At 42.8% G+C, this 15,779-nt stretch overlaps 2 protein-coding genes across 3 annotated transcripts in view; both read right to left on the bottom strand.

The window, feature by feature from the left end:
• si:ch211-149k23.9 (germ cell-specific gene 1-like protein) overlaps positions 1–1,806 on the bottom strand; it is a 15,293-nt gene extending 13,487 nt beyond the window's left edge. For both annotated transcript variants that reach the window (XM_017714575.2, XM_017714576.2), the window contains exon 1: positions 695–1,806. The gene's annotated coding sequence lies outside the window, so the exon portion shown is untranslated. The remainder of the gene's footprint in view (positions 1–694) is intronic.
• Positions 1,807–2,073: 267 nt separating this feature from the next.
• atg12 (ATG12 autophagy related 12 homolog (S. cerevisiae)) lies at positions 2,074–13,058 on the bottom strand. Its single transcript, XM_017714577.2, has 5 exons — positions 12,862–13,058; positions 7,009–7,146; positions 5,256–5,392; positions 4,166–4,228; positions 2,074–2,295 (listed from the first exon to the last, which is right to left on the bottom strand). Exons 2-5 carry the CDS (start codon positions 7,115–7,117, stop codon positions 2,236–2,238), a joined length of 369 nt encoding a protein of 122 aa, XP_017570066.1. The 5' UTR covers positions 7,118–7,146; positions 12,862–13,058; the 3' UTR covers positions 2,074–2,235.
• Positions 13,059–15,779: the final 2,721 nt, after the last annotated feature.

Below are 15,779 nucleotides of genomic sequence, written 5' to 3'. Positions count from 1 at the left end.
AGTCAATGGAACCAGAATGTTTTCCAAGTCATTTTAGGTCATATCTTGGAATCCATCCTGGCAACTGGATACATATATATGATGAGGACATGCCGTCTAAATATACGTATACATCTCATATTATACTCGATTGAGCTCCTGCACTTCTTACAGTGGAATAAAGTTTGCAGATCACACACACGTCAAAGGGGAATTCCACTAATATTTCCAAATTTCCGCTTAATTAAACGCTTCAGATGTCAATAAAGCGGTTCAGAGAGGTTTGGTGTGAAAACGCTCTGTTCTAGATAAACTTACCTAGCCAGAACTGCTCACAGTGGTGGCGATAGGAACCGGACGTCCACCTCTAAAAGCTCCTCACAAAAGGTTCCTACATGAACTGGTAACAAGTACACGGAGGATTTATGACTACAACTCAAATACAGCCACTTCATTTACTATCCAAAACCACCAGTGAACCTACACGAGTCTTCCGAGTTTATACGGAGTGTTGATGATGGGAAAATAGAGGAGAGTTTGATAAGTAGGTTCTCTCTGGGGAGAATTTTGGAAAATCGGTGGAGTTCCCCTTTAAGCACAGTCAATCCAAAAGTACTAAACTTGCCTGCATCCACATTTTCAGCTTGTTATTTGGGATGAAATGATGTGAATCTTTAAAACTGAACCGTACGGAATTCGATTTGTTTTTTCTCACCTGTAAACTTCAGTCTTCAGTCACAGGTGCGCAGGTGAGGCGGCGGATCGGCTCCCGTCCCAGTCCATCCTGTGTTTCTGTTCATTGTCTTCAGGGAAAGAGCAGAAATGGCCCTCATGTCCTGCAGCTAAGCATCCTTATCCTCTCTCTCTCTCTCCCTGTGAGCTCGTTCCTGAGTTTTTGTCCATCTCTGCACCAATCTCCTCCTTTTCCTTTTCCCTTTCTCTCTCTCTCTCTCTCTCTCTCTCTCAGAACTGGAGTCACAGTCCAACCCCAGATTTTTGTGTAATCCCTCCTAAGTCCATCTGTTAGTGCTCTCTCTCCCTTTCTCCATCTTTTCTTCTTTTGCACCACCATCCCTGGCCCACCCTGCAAGCTCCCCCAACACACACACACACACACACACACAGCGTACGACACTGTAATTACTGCACAATGTGGGAAATCATGCTGCCTGTTCCTCAAATAATCCAGCTGGATTTGACCCTGTAGGTATTTGCCGTTCCTGTGATTATTACACATCACCCTCCGCAATCCTCCTCTACAGCAATCAGGCGACATGCTGGGGGAAAAACAAGGGAAAATCTAGGCATATGCTCGGATATCCAGCTAGAAACGAAGGAAAAGAAGGAATGTGGCTTCATATTTTCACAATAATTTATTTACATCAAGACAAAATATAACAATTAGTCATAAAATTAAAAAAGAAAAACTATGACCCTTAAAAATAAAGGTGCCACAGAGTTCCTGGGAGACAGAGGAATCACTCTGGGTTCCCTAAAGAACCATTTTTGTAAAGAAGTGTGAGGAATCTTCTAAACCCTTGAGAAGTTTCGATGTTTAAAGAACCACAACGCAAAGGTTCTATGCCAATTAAAGTTTGTTTCCTAGAACTGCACGTCCAGGCCAAGGACCAGCTGGCACCTTTACTTCGGAAAGGGAAATTCCACCAATCCACCGATGTTCCAAATTTCCTAAGTCATTCCAGAGTCAGAGCTGCTCACAGTGGTGGTGATGGGAACCAGACGTCCCTCTAAAAGCTCCTACAGAAAGTTCCTCCATGAGCTGGTTCTGAATTCACTGCCTGATGACTGAGACGCTGTTTTATGATAGATTTGAGAAGATTTTGGTCTTAAATACATATTTATATCATTTATATTCCTGATGGAGGGAGACATGCAGGGCATTGTGAAGCAAAAAAAACGGAAAAAAGAAAATATTATTCCAGATTTTCCACTATTTTCCATCAACAACATTCCATATAAGCTCAGAAGACTCGTGTAGGTTCTCTGGTGGTTCTGGATAGTAAATAAAGTGTCTATATCTGTGTTGTAGTCATGGCGACGTCTGGTTCCCATCACCACCACTGTGAAGACGTCTGAACCGTTTCACACCAAACCCTCTGAATCTCTCTGATTACACCTCACACATGGAATTTTGAAAACTGGGTGGAATTCCCCTTTAAAGGCGTATGTGTGTGTGTGTGTATGTATGTGTGAATGGGGCGAGTCATCTGTACAAAGCGTGGAAAGGTTGAAAGGTCATCCCCAGGCTTGTGACTTGCAGTAATGCAGAACGAGTTTTCCGTCACTGCCGAAACACTGAAAAACAACAGGGAGACGGAAAGTTATTAAGTGGCTTTTCCTAATTAACCATTCCTTTTCATTAATGTGTCTCAAACCAGTCTGAATCACTCAGTTCACAATTATACAGCAATTCTGCAAAGCTGGTGGACTTCCCCTTTGAGTCACTAAGCTGGCCTAGTTAGCTGGAGCAGACAGACGGAGTAAAATGTGCAGGCAGATGGACGCAGTGCAGGCACTGCTGATCCCAGGAGGGCCTGACTCAGAAACTTCAGCCAGAGCGCCCTCTACTGGTGAGACCAGCACAAAGCCATATGTTTCCCATAATTACTACACATCAACTTAAAAATGTCGACCTCATATCCCATAATAATGAGGTACTATGTCATAATTATGACTATTGTCATAACAATGAGACGGAATACATGTGTGTGAATGAGAGGGAGGCAGGTGGAAAGGTGAGGATGCAAGGAGTCGAGGTCGTAAAGGTGGATGACTTCAAATATCTTGGGTCAACCATCCAGAGCAATGGACAGTGTAGAAAAGAGGTGAAGAAGAGGGTGCAGGCAGGATGGAGTGGGTGGAGACGGGTGTCAGGGCTGATGTGTGACAGAAGGATAGCAGCAAGAGTGAAAGGGAAGGTCTACAAGACAGCAGTGCGTCCTGCTATGATGTTTGGTTTGGAGACTGTGGCTCTGTCTAAAAGACAGGAGGCTGAGCTGGAGGTGGCGGAGATGAAGATGCTGAGATTTTCGTTGGGAGTGACCAGGATGGACAAGATTAGAAATGAGCAGATCAGAGGGACAGTGAAGGTGGTGCAGTTTGGAGATAAAGCCAGAGAGGCCAGGTTGAGATGATTTGGACATGTGTTGAGGAGGAATAGTGGATATATTGGTCAAAGAATGTTGGAGGTGGAGCTGCCGGGTAGAAGGAGAAGAGGTGGACCTCAGAGAAGGTTTATGGATGTAGTGAAGGTGGACATGGAGATGGTTGGTGTAAAAGTAGAGGAGGCAGTGGATAGGGCAAGATGGAGGCAGATGATCCGCTGTGGCGACCCCTAAAGGGAGCAGCCGAAAGAAGAAGTCATAACAATGAGATACTACAACATACAATATTAGAGTTATGATTACTAATCAGGTACTATGTCATAATTATGACTTATTATGTCACAGAAATGAGATACTATGACAGTTATGACTTATAATCTCATACTAATCAGGTACTATGTCATAAATGATAACTTGGGGGGGATCAAGCCCTTTAGTAAGTCATAATATTGAGAATGTTTGCCTTAATTATTACATAGCAACTTAAAATTTTGACTGAATTGAATTGAATCTTTTCTTTTTATTTCAACACCCACCTGGGCCAGGTACCGTACCAGTCACCCCTCTACAAAGGTGTGACAAAGGGCTGCTATTTGCCAAGGCCTTAATTAGAGGAGTCCACAGGTGTGCCAGGTGGGGCCTAATCAGCCCAAGGGCTTCTGGGAAATGGAGTTCCCGGAACTTGTGGCGGCACAGGCTGTGCCCGTACAGGATTTAGTGCGGTACAGGATGTAAAATGTTGAACAATCATTTTACTCTGAAGTTTTGAAATATTGTGATATTTTTAAATATGATATTTCTGCCGTATCAGGCACCCCTATGCTGAGCATGTGTGTCGGTCACATGTAACAAAAATGACAAAACATAACAAAAAAAAGAAGCAAGGCATCCCGGCTCAGAACGCACTCAGCCACCTCACCTTAGCTGTTAGTGTATAGTTAGTTTGTGAACTGCCCATTTCTGCCAATCACACATGAATGTGGTCAGTATTGGTCAAAAATAACGGTCCCACAGGAACACAGAAGACAGGAACCGAACAGGCAGCCCAGAATAACACTCACCTCAAAAAGCACACCCACTTCTTGGTCTGGTGATGGCGCGAATGACTGATTGACATAAATGAACTGCAAAAAAAAGGAGAGAAATTTAAGGAAATTTGTCATAATTTTCCCCCAATTTTCTCGCCAATTTAGTCGTTTCCAATTCCATCCACTAGTTAGGACTCCCCCAGTCACACGATGCTACCAACGCTAGGAGGGTGAAGGCTGCACAGGCTTCCTCTGAGACCTGCAAAACCAGCCACCGCTTCTTTACGAACTGCCAATCACGCAATGTCATCAGATCTGACCGCCAGATCTGTTACGTCAGCTATCAGACGCCTGTGCTGACCAGCACTGGGCTGAGTGATGGGGGGAGAAGAGGGGGCCATCCTACCCACCCAGAGAGAGCGAGGCCAGTTGTGCTCTCTTGGACTCCCGGCTGCGGACGACTGCAGCATCACCAGGGATCGAACTCCTGACGACACGGACAACGCTTAGATGGTTGCGCCACTCGGGACCCTTATTCGAAACTTTTAAAGGGGAAATCCACTTTTTTTCAAATTCCTGGCCAATCAAATTGTCAAAAGGGTTATAAATTCCACATAAACCAAGTCATTCAGAGCCATTCCCAATGGTGGTGATGGGAACCAGACGTCCCTCTAAAAGCTCCTACAGAAAGTTCCTACATGAGCTGGTTCTGAATTCACTGCCTGATGACTGAGACGCTGTTTTATGAGAGTTTAGAGAACTTCAGCTCCATTCATGGTGGAGGGAGACGTGCAGGGCGCTGTGCGGCAAAATAGTCCCCAAAGAAAACTCATTATTCCAGATTTTCCACTGTTTTCAACATCATCATCAACATTCCATATAAGCTCAGAAGACTCGTGTAGGTTCTCTGGTGGTTCTGGATGGTAAATAAAGTGTCTATATCTGTGTTGTAGTCATGGCGACGCCTGGTTCCCATCACCACCACTGTGAAGACATCAGACATCTCTGAATGACCACTGAATTTTGCAGAAATTCTGAAAAGCAGGTGGAATTCCCCTTTCGGAAGACAGCCTGAACTTTACAGAATCTAACTGCAGTAAAAGGAGGTGTTTGCGTGTCGTACCAGCTGCTCACTGGGCTCGAGTTTAAGAAAGCGGGAGATGAACTGGGCGAGCGACTGTACGGTCCTCCCTCTCTCCACCGCCCACTTTTTGGTCTTCATTATGGGCGTGTCTCCCACCGCCTTCAAGAGCACGTCAACTGAAAGAGGAGACACATCAGGCGTTAACATACAGCACACTCCTCCCTACATCCCCCACTTCTGAAAAAGAACATATTCAGTTTTTAAACAAGTCAGAACAAGACATGTTCCTGTTCCACCTGCTCCGCAAATCATATCATTACATCCATAAGACGGCCGCCGTGCACCGAGATAAGCAGGTGTGCTTGATGGTCAGTAAAGGACACTAAAGACCTCGTATCTGAATCTGTAATGAGACTAAGCTGCTTCCCCATGGTGTCTACAGATCTCAGATTAAGAGACCCTTCTTAGTCCCACAACGGGGAAATTTCATCTCTGCATTTAACTCATCCATGCAGTGAAACACCACACACACACTAGTGAGCGCACACACACACAGCCCTATCCACGGCGCCCGGGGAGCAGTTGGGGATTAGGTGTCTTGCTCAAGGACACCTCAGTACCGTCTAGTCATCTCTGGGGATCAAACTGGCGACCTTCCGGTCACAGGGCCGGTTCCCTAACCTCCAGCCTATGACTGATTCTGACCACCTCCTTGTTTCTACGCTCACTGTCCAGTTTATCAGCTCCACTTACTGTATAGCTGCACTCTGTAGTTCTACAGTTACAGACTGTAGTCCATCTGTTTCTCTGATACTCTGTTACCCTGTTCTTCAGTGGTCAGGACCCCCATGGACCCTCACAGAGCAGGTACTGTTTGGGTGGTGGATCATTCTCAGCACTGCAGTGACGCTGACGTGGTGGTGGAGTGTTAGTGTGTGTTGTGCTGGTCTGAGTGGATCAGACACAGCAGTGCTGCTGGAGTTTTTAAACACCTCAGTGTCGCTGCTGGACTGAGAATAGTCCACCAACCAAAAATATCCTGCCAGCAGCGTCCTGTGGGCAGCGTCCTGTCACCACTGATGAAGGACTAGAGGATGACCAACACAAACTGTGCAGCAGCAGATGAGCTGTCGTCTCTGACTTTACATCTACAAGGTGGACTGACAAGGTAGGAGTGTGTAATAGAGTGGACAGTGAGTGGACACAGTGTTTAGAAACTCCAGCAGCACTGCTGTGTCTGATCCACTCAGACCAGCGCAACACACACTAACACACCACGTCAGTGTCACTGCAGTGCTGAGAATGACAGAAATGCATTGTAAGACTGTTTTGAGGGGATTTATAGTCCTATAGGGTGAAAACAGGAGGATTAATCAATTGCTCGATTGTGCGAATAAGCTTCAAATGAAGCTACGCTAACTAGCTAGCTAACTAACTTAATCTGTTAAATTAAGGAAAAAGGTCGCCGTTTTCAGCAACGCTGGTTAGAAAAATAAAAAGATAACATTCCTGAAATGCCGCGGTTTATTTAGTACATTTGAATAAAGCGTAAAAAATAACTTTTTATCCTGAAAGCTGAGTAACTGTTTACATGGGCAGGTTACAATCCACACAGCTCACTGATTGGCTAAAGAAGCAGCACTCTGTCATTTCATTGGCTCACGGTCCTGTCAATCAAACTGTCGCGGAACTGCCAGGCTAGCTGCGGAGGTTTTTAACAGAAAAAGCGAGCCGTTAACGTAACTTTCCGCGAACGTAAGCGGCTTCACGTGACCTCAAAATAATAACTCACTCTTTTTCTTCTCTTCCGACGCTCCTGTGTCGCCCGTGTCCGCGGGGCTCTGCTGCGAGGAGGACTCATCTCTCTGTGTTTCTGTGGGAGACTCCGCGCTGTCAGACATCTCTGATCAGACCACTGTGAACAACGAGCCTTCAAAATAAAAGTCCCAGTCTGTCTGTGTAACATGATCAATAATCTTCATTTTCTTTATGGCTGAAAGATTTTTTTCCTGTATAAATCAGCCAATCAGACAAATCAGTCAAATAATCAGTCTAAGTGGTTCAGAATTTTCATTGTAGAGGCTAAATCTCAAATGGCTCCGTAGTCCCTATAAAGTGCTCTATGGAAGTCATGGAAGTCATGGAAGTATGGCTTTCCCACCCAAACTGTGCACCAAATGTTAAATAGGGAGGCGTGCATCATATGTCTGAATCCCAAATGGCTTTCTATCAGACATATAATGCAACTGTTGTCCAGGATTTAATTTCATAACCTACATAGTGCACTACATAGGGAGCAAGGAACAAGGGATCATTATGACCGCAACACAAATATATTTTTATATATATATTTTTTTTTATTTTTTATTTTTTTACTATTCAAAACCACCAGTGAACATAAATGCATCTTTAGAGTTTTTATATGGAATGCTGACGATGGTCAAATAACTAAAAATAAAATAAAATAAAATAAATAAAGTTTTATCTGGGGGACTATTCTGCATGTACCCCTCCACCAAGAATGTATTTTAAAACACTACGCTTTACGTTAAAACCTTTTCAAAACTGGAAAAAGGAAGAAAACAGAAGCGTATTTATAACAATTTCCAAACTTTTCTGTTGGAAAATCTTTCTTTGATGTTTCTTGAATTTTCAGAGACATCAAGTCTTTGGATGTCCGGTTCCTACCACAAAAATAAATAAATAAATGAAAATCGGACTCCAAGTTTGTCTAGAACAAAGCATTTCATATTACAACCCCTCTGAATGGCCTAGTTTACATCTTGCAGAGAAATTTGGGGAAATCAGTGGAGTTCCCCTTTAAAATTGCTACACTGAAAAGTATGAGGTTCTAAGAAGTGAAGCCTCAGATGTGTCGCCAGCATCTTTACTACACGTTTAACAGCTAAAGCACGTTCAAAAGGGGCTTTGTTTTGAGTTCATCTGCAGCACCGACCTTATCTCAAGCTATGTGACCACACAACCACATGCCAGCACCAACTCCCCCAAAGGAAATGCTAAGAATGCTGGGGAATTCCAGGAATTTAAGAGCATTTCTAAGCTAAGTGCTACATCTAGAGCCCAGGTGTTCAGCTCTGGCCTAAAACCTCTACTGTCCAGCAGAGTCTAGTTTTAGCTCTAATCCAACACACCTGATCTAGCTACACTACGCCTAAATCCCTTTCACTCCTTCATCATGTTTTTCATTTCATAATGTGCCAAATGTTATCAGTGGTGACCGGACTGGTCTGGACTTCAGGTAGGTCAGTTTAGCACCTGGACTCTTCTAATGCAGAGAAATGCTGCTGTAATGTGGTTTGATACTGTCTTGCTGAAATAATCAAGGCCTTCCCTGAAGAAGACGTCGTCTGGATGGCAGTATTTGTTACTCCAAAACCTGTATATATCGTTCAGCATTAATGGTGCCTTGGTCACCCATGCCATGTGCACTAATGCCCCCTAAACCAGCATGAATACTGGCTTTTGAACTGCACTATTAATAAGCTGAGTGGTCTTCAGCCTGGAGGACAGTGTCCATGATTTCCTAAAAGAATTTCAAATGCTGATTCGCCGGACCACAGGACACTTTTCCACTTCCCCTCAGTCCATTTTAAATGAGCTCAGGCCCAGAGAAGGTGGCAGCGTTTCTGGATCCTGTTTATATTTGGGTTCTTCTTTGTGTTTTAGAGTTTAACAGCGTTTGTGGATGCAGTGATGATCTGTGTTCACAGTCAGTGGTTTTCAGAAGTGTTTCTGAGCCCATGCAGTGATTTCCACTACAGAATCATGTCTGTTTTTAATGCAGTGCTGCCTGAGGGCCCAAAGATCACGGCCAGCAGATACTGGTGTTCAGCCTCGTCCCTCACAGACAGAGATTTCTCCAGATTCTCTGAGTCTTTAATGATATTCTGCACCGTAGACGATGAAAAGCAGAAGCTCTTTGCTGTTTTATGTTGAGAAACGTTCTTCTTGAGTTGTTGCTCCATTTGATGGTGCAGGTCTTTCACAGAGTGGTGACCCCTCCTCCTCTTTACTTCTTAAAGACTCCGCCTCTCTGAGATGCTCTTTATACCCAATCATGTTACTGACCTGTTGCCAATTAACTACCAGGTGTTTTTCAGCAATACACACCTTTACCAGCCTTTTGTGAGAAACACTACATACGCACTAGTGAATACACACACACTAAGGGGCAGTGAGCACACTTGCCCGGAGCGGTGGGCAGCCCTATCCACGGGGAGCAATTGGGGGTGTCGGCAAGTGTCGGCACTGGGGATTGAACCGGCAACCTTCCGGTCACAGGGCCAGTTCCCTAACCTCCAGCCCACGACTGCCCCAACTTTTTTGTAACATGTTGTTGGCATTAATTTCAAAATGGGCAAATATTTTTCAAAAAACAATAAAATTGATCAATTTTAACATTTGATACGTTGTGCTTTCAAATAAATATAGTTTTTATTTACTTTTTGTAAAAAAGTGTCCCAACTTTTTGGAAATGGGGTTGTATTTGATTGTTGTGGTCAGTACTTCTAGAACAATGAACAACTGCATGGATCAAAAAAATATACAGATTAAGATCAATATCTGCTCATTATACATCAGCCCATTAGGATAGCAGCTCATTATGACATCAGCCCATTAGGACAGCAGCTCATTATGACATCAGCCCATTAGGACAGCAGCTCATTATGACATCAGCCCATTAGGATAGCAGCTCATTATGACATCAGCCCATTAGGACAGCAGCTCATTATGACATCAGCCCATAAGGATAGCAGCTCATTATGACAGAAAGATAATCATTATGGGCAGAAAGATGAATATTGTGAGACATACTGCATGTTGTGAGAAATTCTATAGGTATTGCAGTGTAACATACAGTTTAGAACAAAACACACAGCGTCTCCTTTCCTTAATTAAGGTGTTATAGCCACAATATTACATCACAGATCTCTGTCCCGATGACGTTACGTATCAAATATTCCGTTTTTCTGGTATTTGTAAATGAACAGACAAAATCCACCAATAAAGCAGTAGCATTTAATAGAACTGCATGTGCTGTAGATACGCTGGCTTCCGGTTTAGGGGCAGAATGTTGATATACTTCAAAATAAATAAATAAGTAAATAGTGCTGCTCGGGGCGTGATGTCATCAGGGTCTGTGCGGAATTCCTCCTCTGTATGTTTTACCCTCCTTTTCCTGTGCAGCTCTTGAGCAGCACAAAGTTGCAGGATGTGTGTGTGTGTGTGTGTGTGTTTGTGTGTGTGTTTGTGTGTGTTTGTGTGTGTCTGTGTGTGCATGTGTGTGTGTATGCGTGTGCGTGAGTCTGTGTGTGTCTGTGTGTGTGTGTGTGTGTGTGTGTGTATGCGTGTGCGTGAGTCTGTGTGTGTCTGTGTGTTCACAGAACCTTGAGCACTCTGTACACACCGTGCTGGAGACACGTAGATCTCTCTCCTGAGGAACAAAGCGTTCGTAAATAACTGCAGGACAAAAGCTCTCAGATCTCGCTGGGAGGGGCTGGAAAGACGACCCATTAAATGCGATTCAAATGTCAAATAGCAAATGTGATTAACTGTCATTAAACTGTCACAAAGCGCTTTTACACACACACTCACACACACACTCTGATGATGTTGAGCTTTGTTTCTATTAGTAACCAATTCATCAGCCAATTACTAATCCACTGATCGTGGTAACACACACACACACACACACACACACACACACACACACACACACACACACACTCTGATGATGTTGAGCTTTGTTTCTATTAGTAACCAATTCATCAGCCAATTACTAATCCACTGATCGTGGTAACACACACACACACACACACACACAAACAACACACACACACACACACTCACACACACACACACACACACACACACACACACACACACACACTCTGATGATGTTGAGCTTTGTTTCTATTAGTAACCAATTCATCAGCCAATTACTAATCCACTGATCGTGGTAACACACACACACACACACACACACACACACACACACACACTCTGATGATGTTGAGCTTTGTTTCTATTAGTAACCAATTCATCAGCCAATTACTAATCCACTGATCGTGAAAACACACACACACACACACACACACAAACAACACACACACACACACACTCACACACACACACACACACACACACACACACACACACACACACTCTGATGATGTTGAGCTTTGTTTCTATTAGTAACCAATTCATCAGCCAATTACTAATCCACTGATCGTGGTAACACACACACACACACACACACACACACACACACACTCTGATGATGTTGAGCTTTGTTTCTATTAGTAACCAATTCATCAGCCAATTACTAATCCACTGATCGTGAAAACACACACACACACACACACACACACACACACACACTCTGATGATGTTGAGCTTTGTTTCTATTAGTAACCAATTCATCAGCCAATTACTAATCCACTGATCGTGGTAACACACACACACACACACACACACACACACACACACACACACACACTCTGATGATGTTGAGCTTTGTTTCTATTAGTAACCAATTCATCAGCCAATTACTAATCCACTGATCGTGAAAACACACACACACACACACACACACAAACAACACACACACACACACACTCACACACACACACACACACACACACACACACACACACACACACTCTGATGATGTTGAGCTTTGTTTCTATTAGTAACCAATTCATCAGCCAATTACTAATCCACTGATCGTGGTAACACACACACACACACACACACACACACACACACACACACTCTGATGATGTTGAGCTTTGTTTCTATTAGTAACCAATTCATCAGCCAATTACTAATCCACTGATCGTGAAAACACACACACACACACACGCACACACACATATATATATATTCACATGTTTATATATCCAAGAATAGAACATATTATTAGAAAAGGGAACCCTGAACACTCAAGGAGCCATTTACATGCTTAAATGGTTCTCTGCGTGGTGAAACGGTTCTTCAGACGAATGGAGAACGTATATGGTTCTGTATGAAATCCTTTAAGAAATGGTTCTGGGTTCTGCCATTGTTACAAGCTTGACATTGCAGAACCATTTTTGGTGCTATATAGAACCATGTACAATACATTGTCCATCAATCTAAAGAACCATATAAGTATATAAATGACTTGGAAAGACGTCTGGTTCCAAAAGCCTGCTTTTCTTCATCACCTGGCTCTGATTCCTACTGTAAAACACTGAAGGAGAACAATCACGTCATTGAGTAGTTGAGTTTCATCGCGTAATCCTGGCGGATTATCATCATAATCTCCATCGAAGACATGATTAAACACTGGCAGGGACCAATTTAACCACCCGTCTCAGGAAAGGCAGCTACGAAACTGAGCACTCTCCCTCAGAGGTGTGTCTGAGCGGCTATCGGTATAGAAACGGAGGTCTTGTAGACTCTGTTCTTCTGATTTTGGGTCCTTTTAGTCTAAAACAAAAGCCCAAGGCTCCAAAGGCTCAGGAGCTGAGCCAACACAGCAGAATGAAATTCCACCCACTAAAGAGAATTAGGGACTAAATGGGAAGGACTGAAGTGGAACTGAGGAAAAATGAACAAACGCAGAAGTGATATCACTTACTGATAGTCTGAAAAGTACAGTTCTTGATATATCCCAGCCTCCTCGGCTCTCGTTACAGTAACATCCCTCCTCTGCGACCCCCTTGGGGACCGTGGGTGATCTCATAGATACTCCACACTTCCAGGCTTTGACCATTGTGTCCTGCTTACTAGCGTCAAACTCTCTCTGAATCAACTTCGGAAAGGAAGTGATCTCAAAGCGGCGGTTCGGCCTGTTTACTGAGCTTAAGTCTCAGAGTTCACTGCTGTCCTCATGGTTGGTGTGATATAGCACAGGGTTAACCAGGTCACAGTGAGGGCAGGCCAGGCCGAAACACAGCCTTCATACAAAGAGGTTTAACCAGTGGATGACAGTAAGTAAGTAAATGTAATTAGTTTCTGTACTTAAGTAGTTTTTTGTGTATCTGTACTGAAGTATTTCCATGACTTTCACTCCACTACATTTTGCAAAATCTGTCAAAGTACACAAACAATGTACTCGAGTTAAAGTCGAGACCCCCAAGGTAAAATATTCCTCCAGTAAAAGTAGAAGTTCCTCCCTTTAGACCTCCACTTGAGTAAAAGTACTAAAGTATTTCCCTTCAAATGTACTTAAGTATAAAGTAAAAGTACTAAAAGAGTAATTCTGGCTCTGATCTGGTCCTGTTATCATTTTTATAACCAGACTGGCTTCATGAACTCATTTCAGGTGAAAGTCCTCCAGCGTCTCTCTTGGTAAACCAGTCTTTTAATAGAAGGTCATTAATTAGTGACGCTGACGTCTATTAAAATGATCAGAAGCACAAAACACTGAAGGTAAACAGTTTCCATCAGGGAGAACCGAGTGGCTCTGAAATCACTTTTTACACACAAGCAAAGTTTCAGTTTCAGATTTATTTACAACTTAGTTCCAAGTTTAAGTTGAATAAAAACTGGCTTTAAACTCAGGATCACAGATGAGCTCCTTTACTATGTTGATCTGTAGGCGTCTGTTCATAAACATAAACCAGCCCAAACTCATTTACTATAAAATGAAATGGTGTTTGTAGAAATTCAGAAAAAAGCCGCGTCAGTCTCGACTGCATATGTGGACATATTTCTATATTGAGCTCTATTTACACAAAGTTAGGTTAGTTCATCATTTATGTTGAACAGACTCTCCCAAAGTTTTACGCTGCTGCGCTGACGTTGAACCGCGTGCTGCACTGGGTCGGTATGACCAACAGGTCAAAACCAGCTCTAAACAAAGTGACCGCTGGGCCCTGATTGGCGCTCTGGCTTTGCGCTTCTTTCGTTTTGACATGTTACGTTTTTATACACACAGAAACCAAAAGGAACGACAGATTTCTCAAAATGTAGGAGGAAAAAGTCGGATATTAGACTCTGAAATGTAGTGGAGTGAAAGGAAAAAGTCGCCCAGAACGGAGAAACTTCAGTACAGATACACCAAAAATACTAAAGTACAGAAACTAATTACATTTACTCAGTTACTCAGTTACTCAGATACTCAGTTACTCAGATACTCAGTTACTCAGCTACTCAGATACTCAGCTACTCAGATACTCAGTTACTCAGTTACTCAGATACTCAGTTACTCAGTTACTCAGATACTCAGTTACTCAGTTACTCAGATACTCAGTTACTCAGTTACTCAGATACTCAGTTACTCAGTTACTCAGATACTCAGTTACTCAGTTACTGTCCACCACTGGTAAAAACAGCAACACAGAGCAGGTTTACAGGCCCAACCTCAGCACATACGGTAAGATGGGCTATGAAGACAATGCTGAAAGGCTGGAAAGGCCAGAATGCAGTTGGAGTAGCTGCTGTAGATCACAGCCCTCACGAGGCAGCAGAGCCAGAAAGGAGGCAGTGACTCACCTGCACAGGAATGAGGTTCTCAGACTGCCTCACCATTACGGTACACAGAGAAACGCAGAGGCCTCCAGCAGAGCAGAACACACACTGCAAAAACATGGTTCTCTGAGGGTTCTTTAGAAAAGGCAGGGGTTCCTTCTATGTGTTGAATTTAGTTCTTTAAAGAACGTCTCTGAAAAGGGGTTCTCTATTGTTAGCAGAACCCAGAACCATTTTCAAAAAAGTTCTACAGTTCTACAACTACAACAGAACCAATTTTGGTGCTACACTTTTAAAAAAGCCATCAATGGTTCTAAATCTAAAATAATAAGTGCTACACTTATAAAAATGGTTCTTCAGGGGTTCTTTAGTAAAGGCATGAGTTCTATATATGTTCTTTATATGACTTTTGTAGAACGTCCTGAAATTTGTTTTACAAAGCACCAAAAAGGGTTCTTCTATTGTTGGTAGAACCATTTTTAAAGTGTAGAACTCATCACTCTAGACAGAACCAATGCTTTTACTGAAGAACCCCTGAAGAACCATCTTTGTTAAGAGTGTAGAATTCATGGTTCTAAATAAAATCACTGCCTTTACTAAAGAACCCTTGAAGAACCATTTTTAGGAGTTTAGACCATTGCCTTTTCTAAAGACAACTTAAAGAACCCCTGAAGAACCATCTTATTAAGTGTAGAACGTATTGATCTAAATAAAGCCATTGCCTTTACTAAAGAACCCATGAAGAATCATCTTTTTAAAAAATGTAGAATTCATGATTCTAAATAGAACCACTGTCTATACTAAAGAACCCTTGAAGAACCTTTTTAAGAGTGTAGAACTCATTGTTCTAGAGAGAACCATTGCCTTTTCTAAAGAACCCTTAAAGAACTCATTGTTCTAGAAAGAAGAAAAATTGCCTTTACTAATGAACCCTTAAAGAACCACCTTTTAAAGAGTCTAGAACTCATTCTTCCATAGAGAACCACTGCCGTTTAATGAAGAACACTTGAAGAACTATCTTTTTTAAGACTGTAGAACTCATTGTTCTAAATAGAACCATTTTTTGCTAAAGAACCCTTGAAG

The sequence above is a fragment of the Pygocentrus nattereri genome, chromosome 3, assembly GCF_015220715.1.
Source record: "Pygocentrus nattereri isolate fPygNat1 chromosome 3, fPygNat1.pri, whole genome shotgun sequence".
NCBI lineage: Eukaryota > Metazoa > Chordata > Actinopteri > Characiformes > Serrasalmidae > Pygocentrus > Pygocentrus nattereri.
Note: the sequence above shows the minus strand (reverse complement) of the source record. Positions and strands in the feature narration are given on the sequence as shown.